Source organism: Gorilla gorilla, chromosome 5, assembly GCF_029281585.2.
Source record: "Gorilla gorilla gorilla isolate KB3781 chromosome 5, NHGRI_mGorGor1-v2.1_pri, whole genome shotgun sequence".
Taxonomy (NCBI): domain Eukaryota; kingdom Metazoa; phylum Chordata; class Mammalia; order Primates; family Hominidae; genus Gorilla; species Gorilla gorilla.
In genome coordinates this window covers 33,339,346-33,361,893 of record NC_073229.2, presented here as the reverse complement: position 1 = coordinate 33,361,893, position 22,548 = coordinate 33,339,346, and the positions used below count along the sequence as shown (strand labels likewise).

Here is a 22,548-nt window from a genome sequence, read left to right as displayed (position 1 = left end):
AACTGTCTGTGTTCCCATTGAAAGAGGATGGTGCCTTCGACCAGGATAAATATAGTGAAGATATAGAAAGAGAAGCAGGTTCCAGAAATACTTCAGGAGTACAGTTGATTGGATTTGATGGGTTAATATGGGGAATGAGGAAAAGAGGGGAACCAGAGGTGATTTCAAGTGTCTTACCTTGAGCAATTGGTGGATGGTGGTGTCATTTACTGAAATGGAAAATACAGGATGAGCAGATTAAAGGTGAACGTGCAATGAATGAAATTTTCAATTTTGTGTATGTTGGTCTGAGATGCCTTTTGGATACATGTTGTATACATGCTTACATGAGTAAGCAACTGGTATGAATTGACGGAGAGGGAGGAAGGACAGGGCAGAAGATAGAGCTGTGGGAGTCATCGGTTCCTTGACAGAATTTACAGCGTGGTAATGGATAGACTCATTTATGGAACAACACATCTGGAGAAAAGAGAAGAGCTGGGGAGGCTGGGCATGTAGCCTTGGGAGTGGCTATTAAAATAGGAGAAGGGGTGGAGCGGAAGGGAGAGAGGAACTATGGAGTGCTTAGCAAGAGAAGAAAGTGTTTTAAGGATGGGGATGATAAACTGCATTGAAAGCCACTGAGAGGTGGAGAAAAAATCAGGGCAGAGAAGTAATAAAAGGCACCAGCAACATGGAAGTCACTGGTGACTCGCGAAAGGCGATCACCTTTGGTGTGTAGGGCACAAAAGCCTGAGGGGGTAAAGAGAGAGTGGAAAGTAAGAATGTCGAGACAGTCGACTATTATTGCCATTTTATGAATGAAGAAACCGAGGCTCAATATTTGACTGTCTCATTCAAGGTGAAAGCCAGTGGGGTCAGATCCTGGAGCTAGAATCCATGCAATGATTTGTGCACATCGCCTATTGAAGAGAGAGATCCAATTCTCTTCCAAAACGTAAAAGCCAACACTTCCCTCAAAGGAGGCTTCGAGTTAAATCATCCTTTCACGATGCCGCTTCCATTTTAAAGAAAAAAAAACGAGAAGGCCTGGTGCGGGATAGGAATGAGCCGAGGAGCTACTGGCCCTCTCGGTCGGGGGAAGACCCGCCCCTTTTCCGCAGCCCGAGCCCGGCGCAGTCCACTGCGGCTGCGCGAGCCTGGCGCGCGCGGGGCGGGAACGCGGAAGGGGCTGGGGTTGCGGCGCGGCGGCGAGGACCAGACCGGGGGCGGGGCCGGTAGTGGGAGTGCGGGGCGCGCGGTGACAGCGCGGGGTTGGCGGCGTGGGACCCAGGGGGCGACAGAGGCAGCAGCAGCCCGAGGCCTGAGGAGAGGAGACCGGCGGCGGCGGCAATGCTGGAGACCCTTCGCGAGCGGCTGCTGAGCGTGCAGCAGGATTTCACCTCCGGGTGGGTATACGGTGGGCGACGAAAAGGGACCTGAGGGGGCCGGGCCGCCGCCTGGGATGCCCCTGCCTCGCTCCCTTCCCCGCGCCACGGTCCAGGGTCCGTCCCGTCCCGCATCTCCCCGCCCCGCCCCGCCGAGGAAAGTAACGAACTTCCCGGCGTCCTCGCGTCGGGCGGCGCAAAGTAACTTAGGTCCCTGCGGGCCGCCTGTGACGCGCACCCCCAGGACCGGGAGGCGCTCGGCGGCGCAGCGGAGCGCCCGGGGGGGTGTGGGACCCTGCGGTCCCTTCCCGGCAGCATCAGCTGGGCCCTGGAGGGAAGTCATGTGAGAAGCCAGCGCGCCTCACCGCTTCCGCCCCCGCGGCACAGTGGCCTGCGCCCCTCGGCCCAGCAGACACCTGCTCGTGCGCACCTGGAGCTGGGCCAGCCACCCTCCCCGAGTCGGATCGCACCGCGCAGCAGCCTGCACCCTCCGGCCACAGCCTTCCGCGCCGCGGCTCGGCTTTCACGCCCGGCTCGCCGGCCTAACCCTTGGCAAGGCTGGCCGCCCCTCCCCGTTAGCGTCCTTTCTCTACCTTTGCCGTGAGCTCAGCGCCTCGGCGAAGGAACTCCTAAGCAGGAGAAGCGACAGAACTTTAGGAATGCTTTTAATACCCAGCGGTTCCCAAACTTTGCTTAGAATCACCTGGGAACCTTTCAGAGTTCTGATGCCCAGGTCTCACCCCCTACCTGTTGACCAGAGTGCCTGGAGACGGCGTTTTAAAGATCCCCAGGGGATTCCAATGGGCACCAACGCCTGGGAACCACAGGCCGAGACTCTGGCGCCAGGTTGCCTAGGCATCCTGGCTCGACCACTAAACCAAACGTAGTTACTCAGCTGCCTTGCCTCAATGTACTGTTTCCGCTACCGTAAAATGGGGATAATGATGGTACTTAAAAGGTTATTACAAGGATTAATGAATTAACGTGTAAAACACGAAGCAAGCATCACGTCAGTATTGTTACTTAGTGCTTAATTTTAATTTTTTCATTCCTTTAAAGTGAAAAAGATCTGTCTTTGAAAAGGATCTTTCAACTTTAGCTTACAAATCCTGTTGGAGGATGCACTGAATGTGAGAGCATTTCCACTCATACTGTTTTAAATTTCTCCCCCCCACCCCCCTTTTTTTTTGAGATGGAGTCTTGCTCTGTCGCCCAGACTGGAGTGCAGTGGCGTGATCTCGGCTCACTGCAACCGCCGCCTCCCGGATTCAAGCTATTCTCCTGCCTCCACCTCCTGAGTAGCTGGGACTAGAGGCGCCCGCCACCACGCCCGGCTTATTTTTGTATTTTTTAGTAGAGACGGGTTTCACCATATTGGCCAGGCTGGTCTCGAACTCCTGACCTTGTGATCCTCCCGCCTTGGCCTCCCAAAGTGCTGGGATTACAGGCGTGTGCCACCGTTCCCGGCGCACCCTCCCCCCCCTTTTTTTTTAAAGTGACAAGGTCTCGCTCTGTTGCCCAGGCTGGAGCGCAGTGGCGCTATTATAGCTCACTGCAGCCTCCAACTCCTGGGTACAAGAGATCCTCCCTCCTAGTCTTCCTGAAGTGGTGGGATTATAGGTATTAGTCACTGCGCCCAGCCTCGTTTTAAATTTCTAATGAGAAAGATGTTAGCCAAAATTTTATCTTAATGGACAAAAATGTTAATACTATTTGCACATTGGGCGTTGAATAACAAACTGTCAAACGCTTGAGCGCTTACCATGCGTCAATCATTTTTGTTAGTTTGGTGTTTAGAAAGTTATGGACGCTCGGAGTCATTCACTGATGGGTGTGCTTGCGTGCTTGCATTTTGTTCTCCCTATTTAGTAAAAGTACCTTCTTTTCAGAGCGTAAATTATTGTATTGAAAACTTTTTGGCGTGATGCTGAAATGGCCCATTTGTAGCATGAGAGTGGCCATTATTCTCCTGTTAGTACTTCATGGAATTCCTTGATGGCACAAGAGCCCATCTTGTAGTTTCTATAACTCTAGGTCACATGGTTGCCTCAGAAGCATTCATGCTCCTGACCTTTGTAAGAAGGCATTTTACCCCGGAATGTAGATTCTGGAGTGGGCTCTGGACTGCTGGGGCACAAACCATCCTGGGAGATCAGGGTAACCCTAAACGTTTAGAGTTAGTTAAGGACAGACATGCCAAAGGGATCTGGTTAGAACCCCTTGGAAACTGACTTGACTTCTTAAAGATGCCGTAGTCTGGGGCCATTTTGGAGCTAGACGTCTTGAGAGGGCTTCATTAGGTCCTTTGTTGGCTTTCTCCTGTACAGGTCACTTTCAGCTGACAAACCACTGGACTGTCAGTGTGTGCCATTAGCCTGTCACCTGGTGGAGAAACAACTCATCTCCAAGTGATGTCAGTCTCCCAGTAGACCCGGACCTCTAGTGCCTGATGTTCACTTTCTTCAGGTCCTCAATTTCCTACATTTAAGCTGTTCAATTAAACTTTTCCATATTCAGCTTGAGATCAACCTACTTTACATAACTGAATATTTTTGCCTTGAGGAGAAAAGATGACGCTAAACACAGCACACATGTGTTTATTATATGTTGGTAATGTGGAATTCAAAGATGAAAGAGACGTGAGCTGCATCACTAAAAAAGAAGCATATTACATAAATGCAATGCTGATATCATAGCTAATAAAATTAACACTAATTTTTTGATATTATCAATTATGCAGTCCATAATCAGATTTGTTTTGTTCTTAGAAATGACTTTTTACAGTTGGTTTGTTCAAATCCAGATCAGATAAGTTTCACACATTAAATCTGTTTAAAAACCAATTTTTAAAACAGATGACTGTTAAAGGGCCACATGGGGAAGCTTTATGGAATCTTCCAACAATTTTGTTGTCCCAGCTACTTGGAGGCTGAGGCAGGAGGATCCCTTGAGCCCAGGAGTTCAAGACTGGGCAACACAAACCCCATCTTTTGGCTGGGTGCGGTGGCTCACACCTGTAATCCCAGCACTTTGGGAGCCCGAAGCAGGCGGATCATGAGGTCAGGAGTTCAAGACCAGCTTGGCCAACATGGTGAAACCCCGTCTCCACTAAAAAATACAAAAATTAGCTGGCCATGGTGGCGCGCGTCTGTAATCCCAGCTACTTGGGAGGCTGAGGCAGAAGAATCTCTTGAATCCAGGAGGTGGAGGTTGCAGTGAGCCGAGATCGCGCCACTGCACTCCAGACTGGGTGACAGAGGGAGACTCCGTCTCAAAAAAAAAAAAAAAAAAAAGAAACCCCATCTCTTAAAAAAGAAAGAAAAAATGAAAAAACATGGCCCTGGCCACCCAGAGCTATCACATTGGACCTGGCGTTTCTGTAGAACACTTGGTGGCAGAGCAAGTGTGTGGAAGCCAGAGCAGCTGCCTTCTAAAATAATTGGAAACACCAGGTGTGCAGGCTGCCCCAGGGACGAAATGGAAGGCCTCAGGCATTTCTGGGCTCCTTCAGTGCAGCCAGTGCAGCTCCCGCTGTCACCCAGAGCAGCATCCTCTCTTCGGAGCTTCTCTGATCATTTTCACTTTCTGAAAACTCATATGAAGGCCCTAACTCTAGACAAATTTACTTTTTTTCATTTTTAGTAAAATAGAATGATTCCTTATCAGTCTCATAAGAGAATGTCACTTTGGTGATGAAACCATGTCCAATAAGAGTAAATTTCTACATTCCATTCAAACTTAGAAAAAGTGCAGCTTAAGACCATTGTTCTTTAAGGGCAGCGTAGAGATTACTGGTGGTTTAGGGGGGAGCTCTAGGTTGTCCATGGACTTATGGCCTTTTTTGTAAATTTTTATGCATAGTAACAATTATGTCAACATTGAGAAAAACTAGTGATTACATCACATTCTTTCTGCCTTAATTGGGTGGTGGGCCAGCCTTAGGCCACAGACTGAAGAGGATTGGTTCTGAGCTTCACTCAAAGATCTTTTCCCCTCACCTAAAGTGAGTTGTAATTTGATTTAACTGAGTCAGAATTCTTGGAGCCTTTTGGAGAGTTCACATAAAATATCCATTTTCACAGAGATTGGCTTGAGTTCTGGGGGAGACTTTTGGACATACCAAAGTACATACTTCGAAGCCACTCTGGTCTTTGACTTTTACCTTTTGAGCTGTTACAACCAAAGGCCTCAGGATTGAGGTATTTAGGCATGCAAACCCTTCAGGGAACTGAAAATCAGATTTACTGACGGGTTTACAGCTGCCTGTCACAGGCTGGTGTTTCCTATTCGTGATGCACTGGGTTCCTGTGGTTGGGGATAAAAAACCTGCTATTGTTGCAGCTAGAGGGTGTTTCCCCCTCAAAGCCCTCACTGCCCCTGCCGCCCACCTGCACCCCTGCCCGGTGTCCTCATTCTGTCTTCTTCCGTCCTTGTAGTATCTACCAAAACCTGCACAAAGGGGGTTGGAGCCAGTCATCTAAATTACAGTGTGGTCAAATGGTGAAGTGTTGCTTGAAATGTTGACTTTTCCGGGATTAATCATCATCTTAAAGAGAAAATAATCTCAGTATTCAACTTGATTTCATAAATATCTACAGAGTTCCTATTAAGTGCCAGTGCCAGACATTAGACTAGGCACTCAAAGTGTCCTTTTTCATAGAAAAAGATTTGAGAGCCCATATGCTCAGGTTTGCCTAGTCTTTCCTAAACAATGTCTATATATTGGGCCAGATCCTGCAGGTACAAAGGTGTCTAAAACAGTCTCTGTCCACCAGATGCCCTAGACTGGTGCTGATATAAAGCAAAGCAGAATGAACAGAATGTTAAAGATACAAATAGTGTGTTATGTGAGTCTGAAGAAAGAGTCATTAGTTAGGATGCATTTACAGAAGGCTTCAAAGAGGAAGGGGTTTCTAAAACTAGGCCTTGAAGAATGAGGAGAAATTGCGATAGATTTGGATAAGCACATTTCAGAGATGGAAGCAGTCCTGGGAGATGAAGCTGGAAAGGAAGTTTAGTGCCTAATAATAGAATATCTTCAATGCTTTGCTTAATTAATTTGTCAAATATTTATTGAGTGCTTACTATGTGGCAGGCACTATTTTAGGTACTGGGGATATAGCAGAGAACAAACCAGATAGCAAGTAAGATCCTTACTCTCGTTCTAGTAGCAGACTGTCTAGAATATCTAGACGGCCATAAGTTCTGTGGCTAAAAATAAGGCTAAGGGGAAGATGGCCTACCTGTATTTCTGGAAAAATATTTCTGTGTTTCTGGAAGAATAACTTGAGAGGCTGTGTGATAGGAAGATTGGGGATGGGGTAGAGGGAGATTATTTAGGAGGCTGTAATGAAGGTCCAGATAAGAGAAGATAAGGCAGTGCTGATAGAAGTCTAAAGGAGGGAATAGATGTGTTAGGCACTGGTCAGATTAGACAGCAGTGGGAGATGAAAAAGGTGCAGAAATCGAGAATGTGAATTTGGAAGTATCTTAGATAAATGGTGTCATATACCAGCATTAAAGAATTTAACAATAGATTTGAGAGAGAAGGAACAGTTAACAGTGAATTTGTGATGAGCTAGCTGCTTGACAGCTGAGAAGCAATTGGAAATTTCTGTTGCGCTGAGGTGAGAAGTGAGAACTTGAAGCCATGTATTTGGGACTTAGGATAAAGGCATTAGGATGTAGATAGTCTAAATTCATCTTTCTTTCCTGAGTCTGTGCAGCTTTTGTGTGAATTTCTTAGGCTTTGTACCTTAGGCCATTTGCACTTTTAAGTGTGATTGAGGCTTTGGCTTTTCCCTGATCTCGCTTAAGAGAGAAAAAAAAATGATGAACACTGATGTGAAAATGTAATAGATTGGATGTGCCTTATGACAGAATATGCTAATTCATACGTTTCTGTGGTGCTTTAAAGCAATCGTCCTCACCTTTCCTAATAGCCAATGATGTAGACAGTTGGAAATTGAGTTACAAATAAATGAAACGTCATGCAGGTTCCGCACGCTGTTGAATCACCGGCGGATCTCATCAGTCATTGTAGTACTCAGTGCATCATTCTGTTTATCTACATCTTTTTCTTTTCTTTTTCTCTCCGAGACAGGGTCTCACTCTGTCACCCAGGCTGGAGTGCTGTGGTATGCTCATGGCTCACTGCAGCCTCAACCTCCTGGGTTCAAGCAATCCACCCACCTCAGCCTTCCAAGTAGCTGGGACTACAGGCATACACCACCACGCCTGGCTAATTTGTGTATATTTGGAAGACAGGGTTTCGCCATGTTGCCCAGGCTTATTTACATCTTTTTACACTTTTTGTCTAAGCAGTTTTGTGAGTCACCCCCCTTTTTCAGTAAGAAGCCTCCATTTTAGTATTTTCTACAAAGCTCAAAGACATAAATATGCTGGTGTCAAATTAAGGTGAAGTCGTTGGAGCTATCTAAAAATAAAATTATTGAACTTTATGACGAATTTGAGGTTTAGTGCTTTGAACTTGAAAGTTGTCATTAGTAGAAAATAGTTGTCAGATGGCTCACTTAGTCTATATATTAATATGCTCACACAGCACTTATGTGTTCATGGGGTGTATGGTACTTGGGAGAAGACCAAGAATAGGGCTGGGCAAGCCTTTTGTAGGCACATTGGGAACCTCTGCTTTATTTCACCTTAGCCCAGTAATGTAGTACATTGGTTTCTCAGCTTTCTTGATGGGGATCACCTTTATTATAACTTTCATTTGAAATTAGCTCTGTAGTTTCCAGAATGCCATTAAGGTCATATTTGGAATTTTGTTGAATTCTCATGGCAAATCTTTGTGGTTGAGTATAATACTACCATTTTACATTTGAGGAAACTGGAATATTCCCCCTAGGTCAATATTTCCTTCACAGCATGTCATGATATTGTAGGACATTAAACAGACTTTATAAGTGGGTTGTTTCCAGGACAGAATAAGTTCTCCAGAGAAACTGGAGTTATCCTAAAATAAAAATAGTGGGCTAATTTCAGGTGAATTCTGGGTTTTAAGGATGTTATTTTAGAAAATACCTTTTTGGTTTTTTGTTACTTTCTTAAGTATATCTGATCTTTTATATCTTCATCTTAAGAATAATCGTTGGAAACAGTCAAGAAAGTTTAGCAGGCAAAAAGATGACTATTTTCAACTTTCCTATGGCTACTTTGTTTTTTTACTTTTTTTTTTTAACTTCGTTTTACTTTCCTATAGCTACTTTGTTTTTTACTTTGTTTTTATTTTTTAGCAGGGAAAAAGATGACTATTTCCAACTTTCCTATAGCTACTTTGTTTTCTCCAACAGTTTCTTTTCTGCATTTTGGCACATTGGCCATTTATTTGGAGAAGATGTGGTGAGAAAAGATGAACACCTAAAAGATTGTTTTTGTTATTAAAAATGTTTTTTGGCTGGATATGGTGGTTCATGCTTCTAATCCCAGCACTTGGGGAGGCTGAGGTGGGAGGATAGCTTGAGCCCATGAGTTCAAGACCAGCCTGGGCAACATAGGGAGACCCCTGTCTCTACAAAGGAGTTTTAAAAACTAGCTGGGTGTGCTGGTGTGAGCCTGTAGTCCCAGCTACTTGAGAGGCTAAGGTGGGAGGATCGCTTAAGGCCAGGAGCTTGAGGCTGCAGTGAGCTATGATTGCTCCATTGCACTCCAGTCTGGGTGACACAGCAAGACCCTGTCTCAAAAAAAAAATTGTTTGTATTTTACAAAGTCTCAAACACATGCACAAATAGAATAACAAAATGAACCACATATATCCGTTGCTGAGATTCAACAGTTTTCAGATATTGCCACGTTTGCCTTGTCTCTCCCTTTATTTATAATGTAAATCTCAGACTTGCCTACTATACCTGTGATATGTCAGCTTGCATCACTAAAAAGGAAACACATTACATAAATGCAGTGCTGATATCATAACTAATAAAATTAACACTAATTCTTTGATATTATCAATTATGCAGTCCATAATTAGACTTCTTTTGTTCTTAGAAACGACTTTTTACAGTTGGTTTGTTCAAATCCAGATCAGATAAGTTTCACACATTAAATTTGGTTAAAGACCAATTTTTAAAACAGATGACTGTTAAAGAGCCACATGGGGAATCTTTTGTTGAATCTTCCAACAATTTTACTTTCTGTTCCCTGTAACACTCCTTTTTTCCCTTTCATTTCAAACCGGTTTTTTCTTTTTGTGGGTGGCGGGGAGGAGATGGGGTAGGGGGGCAGAGAAGAGAATTCCAAACTTGGCATATTACAATTAAGAAATTAAAAGTTTGTTTTAGAAATAAATAGTTGAAATACCAACTTAGAGATTTGCTGGATCATATAATTAGAGTAGTCCAAAGAGGATCTTAGGAATTCCCTTTCACACTCAGCTGTATAGAATTGTCCTGAATCACTAAAAATAATGCGAGAATCATTTTGAGTATGAGGCACTGCTGTATATAACTAGGATAATTTTGCCTGAGATGTTCCAACTAAGTATTTTGATCAAACTTTATAATGGAAATGGTAGAGCATGGCCATAAAAATTGTTTTCCCTAGCTTTTGCTTAATCTTGGTTTAAACCAGATTTACTAGTTTCCAGGATAAACTTAGAAATTTATATTAGACTTTTACACAATTTCCTAGACTTATCTAGAGAGGTATACTAATTACTTTTGTATTAAAGAGATTGCTGAATCTTTTGAATATTGCAGAGGAATTGATCTTGTCAATATTTTATTTTTTGAAAAAGATCATAGAGTAATATGAAACTCTTTGTATGAAATTGGCATTCTAATTTGGTTTAAAAAAAATGCAGTTTATCGGAAGTCCCCATATGGTGCTTAATCAGACGTTATAGACAGAAAAGATGGAATCCTGTTTCAGAACCAGCATGCATAGTTGTGCAGATTGTATACTGTACCATGCATAGTTGAGGCATTCATGCAAGAGTCAACTTGTGTATTAGGACAGTTTCTGGCTGATGGCAGTAAAGTGTCTGGAGGAAGGAACAGCTATTTCTGTTTTTACAAAGACTTTGTAGGGGCTAGCAGTAGTACTGTGGCCTATATTTTCAGTTTCTATTTACAAATGAGTATTTGTTGAAGTGATTGAGAAAAATGTGTACATGATATCTCATTTTATGTGATATTACTGCATACTGTAGCACTCACTTATTGGCAACCTCAGTTATCTGTAACAGAGTCCACAGCCAAAATAAAGTAAAACTGGGCCAGTGAAGTGAAAATAAATTGTACAGTTTATGAACATCATATTTTACATTTAAAAGAGCCTGTTAATTCTATATATGCAGCTCTAGCCCATTTATCTGTTTTCCAGTACAATAATTTAAAAGCAGCAAGTAGAGGGGAGGAGACTGCTAGAATTAAATAGCTAGCAGAAGCAGTGAGTGAGAGCTGACAGCCAGGTGACCAATGGTAGAGAAAGAAAATTTAGGAAAGGTAGACATAAGAGCCCAAACAAACACAAAACTACCATAGATTGGTTTCAGGTTAATAGATGAAGATGCATTTCTAGCTCAGAAGTATCAGGGGAGAGTACTGTTTTGCTGCAAAATGTAGTCAATGATATTCTTAATACTGATCCTGAGTTACCACAAAATGTTAAATGAGATATACCAAATCCTCTTTAATGAAAGAAGTTTGTAATATATTTTAAAAAGCTTTTTCTCAACTAAAATTTCAAATACTGTGGACGCTTAAAGAGATTTGAAGGCCTGGGTAGCATCTACTTAATGAAGTGTGCTGCTTAGATATCTTTGTTACCTATCGATTTCTCCTATGTGGAACATTACTTTTTCTAAAGATGCGAGATAAATTATGTTTTTGTGGTCTGATCACATTTAGGAATCTTGGTTTCTAAAAAAGGGACTTGGGGTACGTAAGAATATGAAAATAAGGCCTGGTGTGGTAGCGCACACCTATAATCCCAGCTCTATGGGGAGGCTGAGGTGGGAAGATCACTTGAGGCCAGGAGATAGAGACTAGACTGGGCAACATAGTGAGACCAAAATAAAAGTGAAACAAATAGCTGGGCATGGTGGCACATACCTGTCATCCTTGTTACCCAGGAGGCTGAGGTGGGAAGATTGCTTGAGCCCAAGAGTTTGAGGTTACAGTAAGCTATAATCGCACCACTATACTCTAGCCTGGTCAACAGAGTGAGACCATCTCTTAAAAAAAAATTTGCTACAGATTTTCTGTTTGTAGTATCTAACATATAGTAAACACTCAAATATTTGTTGTCTTTTGAGGTACTTAATTCTTGCTTAAAAAAGAAAAAGTAGCTTATCTGACCTAAAATTTTAACATGTGAAAATTTGTGGTTGAAAAATCTCTGGGCTGGGTGCGGTGGCTCATGCCTGTAATCCCAGCATTTTGGGAGGCTGAGGCAGGAGAATCATTTGAGGCATGGGGTTTGAGACCAGCTTCGGCAACATAGCAAGACTCCGTCTCCACTAAATAAGAAAAGAAATTATCCAGGCGTGGTGGCGGGTGACTATAGTCCCAGCTACTCAGGAGGATGAGGTGGGAGGATCACTTGGGCCCAGGAGGTTGAGGCTGCAGTGAGTAATGTACATGTCACTGCACTCCAGCCTGGACGACAGAGTGAGACCCTGTCTCAAAAAAATAATAGTAATCTCTTGACTTGTAAAAATATTATATTTTATATTGAATTATAGGCTGAAGTCTTTAAGTGACAAGTCAAGAGAAGCAAAAGTGAAAAGCAAACCCAGGTAAGCTTGTGCTAAGATTTTAACTTAACTATGACTTAAATTTCATACAACTTTTGGTTGTATTCACAATTGTGTAGTTATATTAATGAACCTTAGATTTGTTGAGTGCATCTGACTACAAAATAATTAAACGATTCTTTCTAAATTTTGTAACAGGAAAATTTTCTAATAAAATTGTGAAATGGTTGAAAAAATGGTGAAGTATAATTGTTTTACTCTGACAGTGAGTATTATTTGATCACAGTTAGTCATTTTTAATTTGTATAAGAGCAAAAGTAAAAGTCCTCAATTATTGAAAAGCAAATTAATAATGAAATACTACTTGGCAAATGAGCCTCTTTAGCTATGTTACCTGTTTTGTATGAAAACACCAGGATTGTGCTGTTTGTCCATTTTTTTAATAAAGTAAAGCATGTGACCAGATTTCATTTTCAACCTAGAGATGAACTGTGATCTTACATATTTGTTCTTATCCAACATTATATTAAATAATTTATTGTATTGTATGCTGAAGAGAATATCTGGGGCAAAATGATGGTTGATAGTGTGTTACAGTACATTAACTCTGAAATAAAACACATTTCTCTAAAAGTTTAATAATTGTCATTAGTGATTTTAAAATATATTACAATTGACAATGTCAAAATTCTTGTATGTGCCTTTTTTTTTTTTCAGTTGGCTAAATCAAGAACAGTTTTAATAAGTGTTTCTTTTGGGCAGGACTGTTCCATTTTTGCCAAAGTACTCTGCTGGATTAGAATTACTTAGCAGGTAAGTGTTTTCATTTGTAGAGGAAGGTTATACTTCTGACTTTTTTACTGACCAAAAATATCTTTTAATTTTGTAGGTTAAAAACCTTAAAACAGCTAAATTTTATCTTAATGTAGTGATTGGAAATTATTTATGTATTATTTTCCTTGAGGGCTTTCACTTTTCACTCATTAGTACAAAGTCCATTCAAACTTTGAGCAGACAGATCACTATTGTATTTCCAAGTCAATACTTTATGATAATATGTACGGCTTCTTTATTACAAGAAAATTGATTCTGGATTTGAGTCCCCAATAATTTTGTTTTTTTGCTTTGATTCTTATGTCATTTCTTTTCCAATCCATTCTTTTATTGACATGGAGTTTAATATTAAAATATATGGTCTTTTTAGATATAACATCAAAAGCACAAACAACAAGATAAAAATTAGACACAGTGGACTTGGTCAAAATCAAATACTTTTGTGTGTCAGAGAACACCATCAAGATAGTGGAGTGACAAAACATAGAATGTGAGAAAATATTTGCAGATCATATATATGAGGAACAACATGTATCCAGAATCTATAAAGAACTTTTAAAACTTAACAATAAAAAGACAACCCCATGAAGAAATAGGCAAAAGAGTTGAATAGACATTTCTCAAAAGAAGATATGCAAACGACCGATAAGCACATGAAAAGATGCTCAACGTTGTCAGTCTTCAGGGAAACGCAAATCAAAACCACAATGAGGCCGGTCGCGGTGGCTCATACCTATAATCCCAGCACTTTGGGAGGCTGAGGCAGGCAGATCACTTGAGGTCAGGAGTTTGAGACCAGCCTGGCCAACTTGGTGAAACCCTGTCTCTTACTAAAAATACAAAAATTAGCTGGGCCTGGTGGTTCCTGCCTGCAATCCTAGCTACTCAGGGGGCTGAGGCAGGAAAATCACTGGAGTGCAGTGGTGCGATCTCGGCAGAGGTTGTGGTGAGCCGAGATCGTGCCAGTGCACTCCAGCCTGGGCAACAAGAGCGAAACTCCATCTCAAAAAATAAATAAATAAATAAGTACAGTATATGGTTAAAGTATGTCATTATACATAGTTCTGTGCTTACTAATGTGCCATTTGACAGATGTGTGGTAAAGATGTATGTGGGAGAGGGTATGCTGCTTTCCCTTATCTGTATTTGTTATGACACAATGACTGATACCTACATTTTCTTTTCTCCTTTCTAGTTCTTCATTAGGTTTCTTTTTATGGTTGCTAAATCTAGAGATTTTTCTTCTCTGAAGTGAAAAGTGCTTAATATGATATTTGCTTCCTTTGTGGTGTGAAGAACAGAAATGAACATGAAAGGAAGTGTAGTACAAATTAATCAGTAATGTATTGTTTACTATTTACATTTTATCTTTATTTTTTCTCTAGAAACTTAGTTGAAATAACTTCATTTTACTGAAAAATTTATGTTAGAGCTATCAACTTTTTGTGTGGTACATTTTTTGGGGATAGGGTTGCATTTTAGGAGTTAATATGGAAAATTTACATCCGTAAGATGGTGTCAATAATGTGTTTATACATCGCACTGAAACAGTCTTTTCCTGTTGGAACTAAAACTGAATGTGAGAAAGACCATTTTAAATAGCAAATGTTTAAATCATATTTTTAATTTTAAAAATGTAATATACATAGCATAAAATGTATCTTAACCATTCTTAAGCTTAGTAGTGCTGAGTACATTCACATGGTTGTGCATCCAATCCCAAAAACTCTTTTCATCTTGCAAAATGGAAACTCTGTACCTGTTAACCAACAACTCTCATTTCTACTCCCTCCTCTCCATCCCAGGCAACCATCATTCTATTTGCTTTCTCTGTGAATTTGACTATTCTAGGAACATCATATAAGTGCAATTATAAAGTACTTTTGTGTGTGACCGGCTTATTTCATTTAGCATAATGTTTTCAAAGTTTATGTTGCAGCATGTGTCAGAATTTTCTTTCTTTGAAAAGCTGAATATTCTATTGTAAGTATGTACCATATTTTGTTTATTCATCTGTTGATGGACACTTGAGTTGCTTCCACTTTTTGGCTGTTCTAAATACTGCTGCTAGGAACATGAGTGACAAGTACCTTTTTGACACCTTGCTTTCAGTTCCTTTGGGTATATACCCAGCAGTAGAATTACTGGATCATACGGTAATTCTGTGTTTTATTCTTTCTGGAAACACCATACTGTTTTCCATAGTGACTGTATCATTTTACTTTCCCATCAGTATTGTATAAAGGTTCTAATTTCTTCCTATCCTCACCAACGCTCGCTATTTTCTTGTTTTTTATTATAGCTACTCTAATGAGTATGAGGATTTTCCCCTGTGTTTTCTTCTAAGAGTTTTTCTTGTCAAGATTGTTTTGGCTATTGAAGGTCATTTGAGATTTCATATGAATTTTAAGATGTATTTTCTATTGTTTGCAAAGAATGTCATTGGGGTTTTGATTGGGATTAAATTGAATCTGGTCGTTTTGCTTATTCCAGATAACAATGTTAAGTATTCCAATCCATTAACATGGAGTGCTTTTTCTATTTATTGATGTCTTCTTTAATTTCTTTCAATATTGTTTAGTAGTTTTCATTGTATGAGTCTTTCATCTTTGTTAATTCCTAAGTATTTTTTGATGCTATCATTTATGAAATTGTTTTCTTAATTGCTTTTTTGAATTATTTATTGGTAGTATATAGAAACAACTGACTTGTGTGTTGATTTAATATCATACTTTGCTGAGTTCCTTTATCCTGATAGTTTTTTGTGTGGAACTTTCAGGGTTTTCTGCATATAAGATCATATCATTTATGAATAGAAATCATTTTACTTCATTCATTCCAATTTCAATGCCTTTTATTTCTTTTTTCTTGCCTAATTACTCTGGCTAGACCATCCAGTACTGTGTTGAATCGAAATGGAAAAAGCGGGCATCCTTGTCTTATTCCTTGTCTTGATCCTGATCTTACAGGAAAAGCTTTCAGTCTTTCAACATTGAGTATAATGTCAACTATGAATTTTTATTATGTTGAGATTGTTCCCTTCTACTTTTAGTGTTTTTATCATGAAAGGATGTTGAATTTTGTCAAATAATTTTTCTCCATGAATTAGGATGACCATGTGTTTTTTCCTTTCGTTCTACCAATCTGTTATATTATTACATTGACAGATTTTCATATGTTGAGCCATTCTTGCATTCCAGGAATAAATCCCACTTGGAAATTGTGTATAATGCTTTTAACACGGTGCAGAATTTAGTTTGCCAGTATTTTATTGAGGATTTTTGCATTAGTATTCATAAGGGGTATTGGTCTGTAGTTTCCTTTTCTTGTATGCCTTTGGCTTTGGTATCAGGGTAATGCTGGCTTGTAGAATGAGTTAGGATTTATTCCTTCCTCTTCATTTTCTTTTTAAAAAGATTTTGAGAATGGTCAATATTGGTTCTTTTTTAAATGTTTGGTAGAATTCACCAGTGAAGCAATCAAGTCCAGGTATTTCATCTTGAGGTTTTTTATTACTGATTCAATTTCCCATTTCTTCAGGATTCAGTCTTGGTATGTTTTGTGTTTGTGGGAATTTGTCCACTTCAGCTAGGTTATACAGTTTGTTAGCATACATTGTTCATAGCACTCTCTCATAATCCTTTTTATTTCTGTAAGATTCATAATAATAGTCCCACTTCGTTATGGTTTTAGTAACTTGAGTCTTTTTTTTTTCTTAGTCAATCCAGGTAAACATTTGTTAATTTTGATAATTTAAATTGGTTTATCTTCAATCATTTTGATTCTTTCTTCTCAAATGTGCTTTTGAACTCCTCCAGTGAATTATTCATTTCAGTTATTATACTTTTAATCTCCAGAATTTCTTATTGGTTCCTTTCTGTTTTATATCTACCATTGGTAGATATAAACGGTAGTGGTATTGATGTTACCATTTTGTTCATGTATCATTTTTCACATCTGACTGGCATGAGATTGTATGTATCTCATTTGGTTTTAATTTGCATTGCTCTGATGATTAGTGATGCTGAGCATTTTTTTCATCTTTGTTGGCTTCTTATATGTCTTCATTTGAGAAGAGTCTATTCATATCCTTTGCTCACTTTTTAATGGGGTTGTTTTTTCTTGTTCATTTGTTTAAGTTCCTTATAGATTCTGGATATTAGTCATTTGTTGGATGCATAGTTTGCAAAAACTTTCTCTCATTCTGTAGGTTGTCTGTTTATTGCGTTGTTTCTTTTGCTATGCAAAAGCTCTTTAGTTTAAGTCCCATTTGTCATTTTTTGTCACAATTGTTTTTGATGTCTTAGTCATAAATTATTTGCTTAGGTCAGTGCCCAAAAGGGTTTTTTCTAGGTTTTCTTCTAGGGTTTTTATAGTTTGAGGTCTTACATGTAAGTCTTTAATCTTGAGCTAATTTTTGTATATGGTAAGAGGTAGGGGTCCAGTTTTGTTCATCCACAAACGGCTAGCCAGTTTTCCTCGCACCATTTATTGAATAGGGTGTCCTTTCCCCATTGTTTATTTTTGTTGATGTTGCTGAAGATCAGTTAGCTGTAGCTGTGTGACTTTATTTCTGGATTCTCTATCCTGTTCCATTGATCTGTGTGTCTATTTTTATACTAGTACTATGATGTTTTGGTTACTGTAGCCTTGTAGTATGGTTTGAAGTCAGGTAATGTGATGCTTCTAGATTTGTTCTTTTTGCTTTGGATTGCTTTGGCTATTCAGGCTCTTTTTTTGATTCCATATGAATTTTAGATTTTTTTTTTCTGATTATGGGGAAAATGGCATTGGTAATTTGATGGGAATTGCACTGAATCTGTAGATTGCTTTGGGCAATGTGGTTATTTTAATGTTATTGATTCTTCTAATCCATGAGCATGGAATGTTTTTCCATTTGTGTCATCTATGATTTCTTTCATCAGTGTTTTACAGTTCTCCTTGTAGAGATCTTTCACTTCCTTGGTTATATATACTAGGTATTGTATGTGTGTGTGTGTGTGTGTGTGTGTGTGTCTATTGTAAATGAGATTGAGTTCTTGATTTGGTTCTCAGATTGAATGTTGTTGGTGTATAAAAATGCTGTGGATTTTATTTTTATTTATTTTTTAATTTTTATTTTTTAGTTTCTCAAATGAGTTGATGCTATGGAGTTTTGTACATTGCTTTTGTATGTTGAAAAGTTACTGAAGTTGTTTATCAGGTCTGTGAGTCTTTTGGAGGATTCTTTAGGGTTTTCTGGGTATGTAATCATGTTGTCAGGAAACAGAGATAATTAATTTGTCTTCATCTTTTCCTATTTGGATACCTTATATTTCTTTCTCATGCTTGATTGCTCCAGCTAGGACTTCCAGTATTATGTTGAAAAGGAGTGGTGAGAGTGGACATCCTTGTCTTGTTCCAGTTCTTAGGGAGAATGCTTTCAACTATTGCCCATTCAGTATTATGTTGGCTGTGGGTTTGTCATATATGGCTCTTAGTATTTTCAGGTATGTTCCTTTGATGCCTTGTTTGTTGAGGATTTTCGTTATGAAGGGATATTGAATTTTATCAAATGCCTTTTCTGTGTCTTTTGAGAAGATCATGTTATTTTTGCTTTTAACTCTGTTTATGTGGTAAATCACATTCATTGATTTGTGTTTGTTGAACCATCCTTGCATCCAAGGGTTAAACCCACTTGATCATGGTGAACTATCTCTTTGATGTGCTGTTGGATTTAGTTTGATAGCATTTTGTTGAGGATTTTTGTGTCTATGTTTATCAGGGATGTTGACCTGTAGTTTTCTTTTTTTGTTATGTCATTGCTAGGTTTTGGAATCAGGATAATACTAGTTGCATAGAACGAGGTGAAGGAGAAATCCCCTCTCTTCAATTTTTTGGAATAGTTTCAGTAAGATTGGTACCAGTTCTTTGTACATCTGGTGGAATTTAGCTGTAAATCCATCTGGTCTAGGGCTTTTTTTGGTTGGTAGATTTTTTTATTATTATTATTACTGATTGAATTTCGTAACTTGTTATTGGTCTGTTCAGAATTTCAATTTCTTTCTGGTTCAGTCTGGAAGGTGATGTGTTCCTAGGAATTAATCCATTTCCTGTAGGTCTTCTAATTTGTGCACATAGAGATGTTCTTAGTAGTCTCTGATGATCTTTTGTCTTTCTGTGGTGTCAGTTATGATGTGTCACTTTTGTCATTTCTGATAGTGCTTATTTGAATCTCTTTTCTTTTTTTCTTGGTTAATCTAGCCAGCAGTCTGTCAATCTTGTTTATCTTTTCAAATATCTAACTTTTTGTGTTGTTGATACTTTGTATGGTTTTTTTGGTCTCAATTTCATTTAGTTCTGCTCTGATCATAATTATTTCTTCTGCTAGCTTTGGGTTTAGTTTGTTCTTGCCTTTCTAGTTCTTAAAAGTGTGGTGTTAAGTTGTTAATTTGAGATCTTTGTGTGTTTTGGTGTAGGCATCGAGCACTGTAAATTTTCTTCTTAATACTGCTTTTTCTGTATCTCAGAGGTTTTGGTATGTTGTGTCTTTATTTTCATTTGATTCGATTAATTTTTTTTTATCTCTGCCTTAATTTCATTGTTTACCCAGAAGTCATTCAGGAGCAGGTTGTTTAGTTTCCATATACTTGCGTGATTCTTAGGGTTCCTCTTGGTATTTATTTTGATTTTATTCCACTGTGGTCTGAGAAGATGCTTGATATGATTTTGATTGTTTTGAATTTATTGAGACCTGCTCTATGATTGAGCATGTGGTCAATTTTAGAGACTGTTCCATGCACAGATGAGAAGAATGTATATTCTGTGGTAGTTAGGTGGAGTATTCTGTAGATGTCCATTAGGTCCATTAGGTTGAGAGTCTAATTTATGTCCAAACCTTTGTTAGTTTTGTGCCATGATCTGTCTAGTGCTGCTGGTGGGGTGTTGAAGTCCCCCACTGTTATTTTATGGCTATCTCTCTTTTTAGGTTCTAGTAGTAGTTTCTAAATCTGGGTCTTGTGATGTTGGGTACATATATATTTAGGATACGATATCTTCTTATTGAATTGAGCTCTTTATCGTTATGTTGTACCCTTGTCTTTTTTTTTTTTTTTTTTTTTTTTTTAACTGTTCTTGGTTTAAAGTTTGTTTTATCTGATACAAGAGTAGCAACCTCTGCTCTTTTTTGGTTTCCATTTGCATGAAAGATCTTTCTCCATCCCTTTATTTTGAGCCTATGGGTGTCATTACATGTGAGATAGGTCTCTTGAAGGTAGCAGAGGTTGGGTCTTGTTTTTTTAATCCAACTTGCCACTGTATATCTTTTAAGTGGAGGATTTAGGCTGTTTCCTTTCAAGGTTAATATTGATATGTGAAGTTTTATTCTTTTGATAGTGTTGTTAGCTAGTTGCTTTGTGGTCTTTATTGTGCGATTGCTTTATAGGGTCTGAGCTTTGTACTTATGTGTGCTTTTATAGTAGCAGGTATCATTCTTTCATTTCCATGTTTAGAACTCCTTTGAGCATTTCCTGTAGGTCCAGTCTGATGGTGATAAATTCCCTTTGTGTTTGCTTGTCTGGGAAAGATTTCATTTCTTCTTTGTTTATGAAGCTTAGATGAACAGGATATAAAATTCTTGGCCAGCAATTTTTTTTTAAGGAGGCTAAAAATAGGCCCCCAGTCTTTTCTGACTTTAAAGCTTTGGCTGAGAAGTCCACTGTTAGCCTGATGGGTTTTCCTCTATGGGTAATTTGGCCCTTTTCTCTAGCTGCCTTTATGATTTTTGCTTTCATGTTGACCTTAGTCTGATGACTATTTGTTTCAGGGATGTCATCTTATATGGTATCTCTCAGGAGTCTCTGAATTTCTTGATTCTAGATTTCAGCTTCTCTAGCAAGATTGGAGAAATTTTCCTGGATTATTCCCTCAAATATGTTTTCCAAGTTGCTTACTTTTTCTTCTCTCAGGAATGCTAGTAAGTGAAAGGTTTGTTTGCTTTACATGATCTCATATTCCTTGAAGGCTTTGTTCATTTTTTAAAAATTCAGTTTTCTTTATTTTTGTCTGACTTGGTTAATTTGAATGACTGGTCTACAAGCTCTGTAATTCTTCTGCTTTGTCTAGCCTATTAACTATATTTTAAAATTCCTTTAGTAAATTTTAGAATTCAAGCAGTTCTATTTGTTTCTCTCTTAATATAGTTATCTTGTCTATCATGTGCTGAATCAGTTTTCTGGTTTCTTTGTATTGGATTTCAACTTTTTTCCTGGATCTTGTTGAGTTTAGTTGCAATACATATTTTTTATTCTTTATTGGTCGTCCTATACATTTCAGTCTGGTTAGGATCCATTGCTAGAGAGCTAATGTGATCCTTTGAGATGCCAGAACACCCTGGCTTTTTGTACTGCCAGAGTTCTTGCACTGATTCCTTTTCATTTGAGGAAGCTGTCTCTTTTTATTTTGAATTTGCCATCATTTGGATGTGACTTTTTTTTCCTTTTTTTCCTTAAGGGTATGACTGTGGTATATGTTGTGTATTATCATTTGCCTTTGTTTCTGGGTGCTTCCACAGAGCCAAATGCTATATGGGGTCCTTGGTTATGGACAGCTTCTGTGTAGTGGCTTTCTCAGATGATGCTTATTGTAGTGATGTATTGGCTCTAAGAACTGACACCTAACACCTTGTCTCCTGTGGAGCTGAGGGTGTGGAGATCCCAGGGGGCTCATCTTGTGGACTGCCTAGCACTAAGCCCTTTTTAGCAGATTTTTATTTGGTGATGCACTTCAGGCTGCAGTCCAGTAGATGGCACTTAAGAGTAAGAGCCGGCAGGTAGGCTGGCGTTGGGTGGAAGCACCTGCCCTGAGTGGGCAGGGGATGGTGGTGGGAAGAGATCCTGTGGGGTGTGCTGAGGTCTTGGGGGAGAAGGTGGGTGGGTACACCCACTTCTCATTCTGTGCTGGCAAGAACGTGATCCACTTCCTATCATGCCCCTGTCACAAGGCTCCCAACCTTCATTTCATAAAGATTTTGTCCTTTGGTTCCTGGCTGCGGGTTGCGGGTACACTCCTCTGAGGGCTGCCACCAAAATGGGCTCAGGGAGAGTCTCTTCCTCCAGATGGGAGCAGACAACTCTGCAACTTGTCTTCCCTTGCTGGGATGTTGCTGCTCTGTGTAGGGAAGGGGAGTTGGGCCCTACCCTTCCTGAAAGCTTGAGCTGTGCAGGGCTCACTTTCGGTAGAGGTGGAGCCGCTACAAGAAGCATGAAATACGTTGTGTGTCCGAGTGCATGTGCTGGCCCCTGACAGAGAGAACACTGCTGCATCAGCAACAGTGTAGGGGGATGCAGGAGATGACCCCTTCCCCGCATCCATTCCTGGGTAATGATACTTCCTCTTGTAGCAGTTGGCACTGTGCCTGCATTTCCTTTGTCCCAAGGTGTGCTTTTGATGGGCTGCACTCTCTTCCACTTAGGGATGGCCCACGCAGGGGGTTAGATCTCCAGAGATCTCACAGTTACCTGGGGAACTGCTGGTTCCCTGTGCTTGCCAAAGTTAGAGTGGTCTGTGAGGTGTGTTTGCAGGGAATCTGGTGGTGTGGTGACTCAAGGGCAGAGAATCCCTGGGCAGGGCAGCATCCCACTGCTGGCGCAC

The 22,548-nt window shown here is 39.7% G+C and overlaps 1 protein-coding gene across 3 annotated transcripts in view; it reads left to right on the top strand.

Moving 5' to 3' along the window:
* The first annotated feature begins 1,143 nt into the window (after positions 1 to 1,143).
* The window catches only part of DTNBP1 (dystrobrevin binding protein 1), a 146,813-nt gene continuing 125,408 nt past the window's right edge, over positions 1,144 to 22,548 (top strand). Inside the window, exons 1-3 of one of the 3 annotated variants that reach the window (XM_031012528.3) lie at positions 1,144 to 1,388; positions 12,073 to 12,126; positions 12,847 to 12,897. In XM_031012528.3, coding sequence (XP_030868388.1) covers positions 1,333 to 1,388; positions 12,073 to 12,126; positions 12,847 to 12,897 — 161 coding nt within the window. In that variant the 5' untranslated portion in view covers positions 1,144 to 1,332. Of the gene's footprint in view, positions 1,389 to 3,693; positions 3,834 to 12,072; positions 12,127 to 12,846; positions 12,898 to 22,548 lie in introns of those variants that run through there. The other 2 variants (XM_055390672.2, XM_019030169.3) reach the window with 2 other exon arrangements.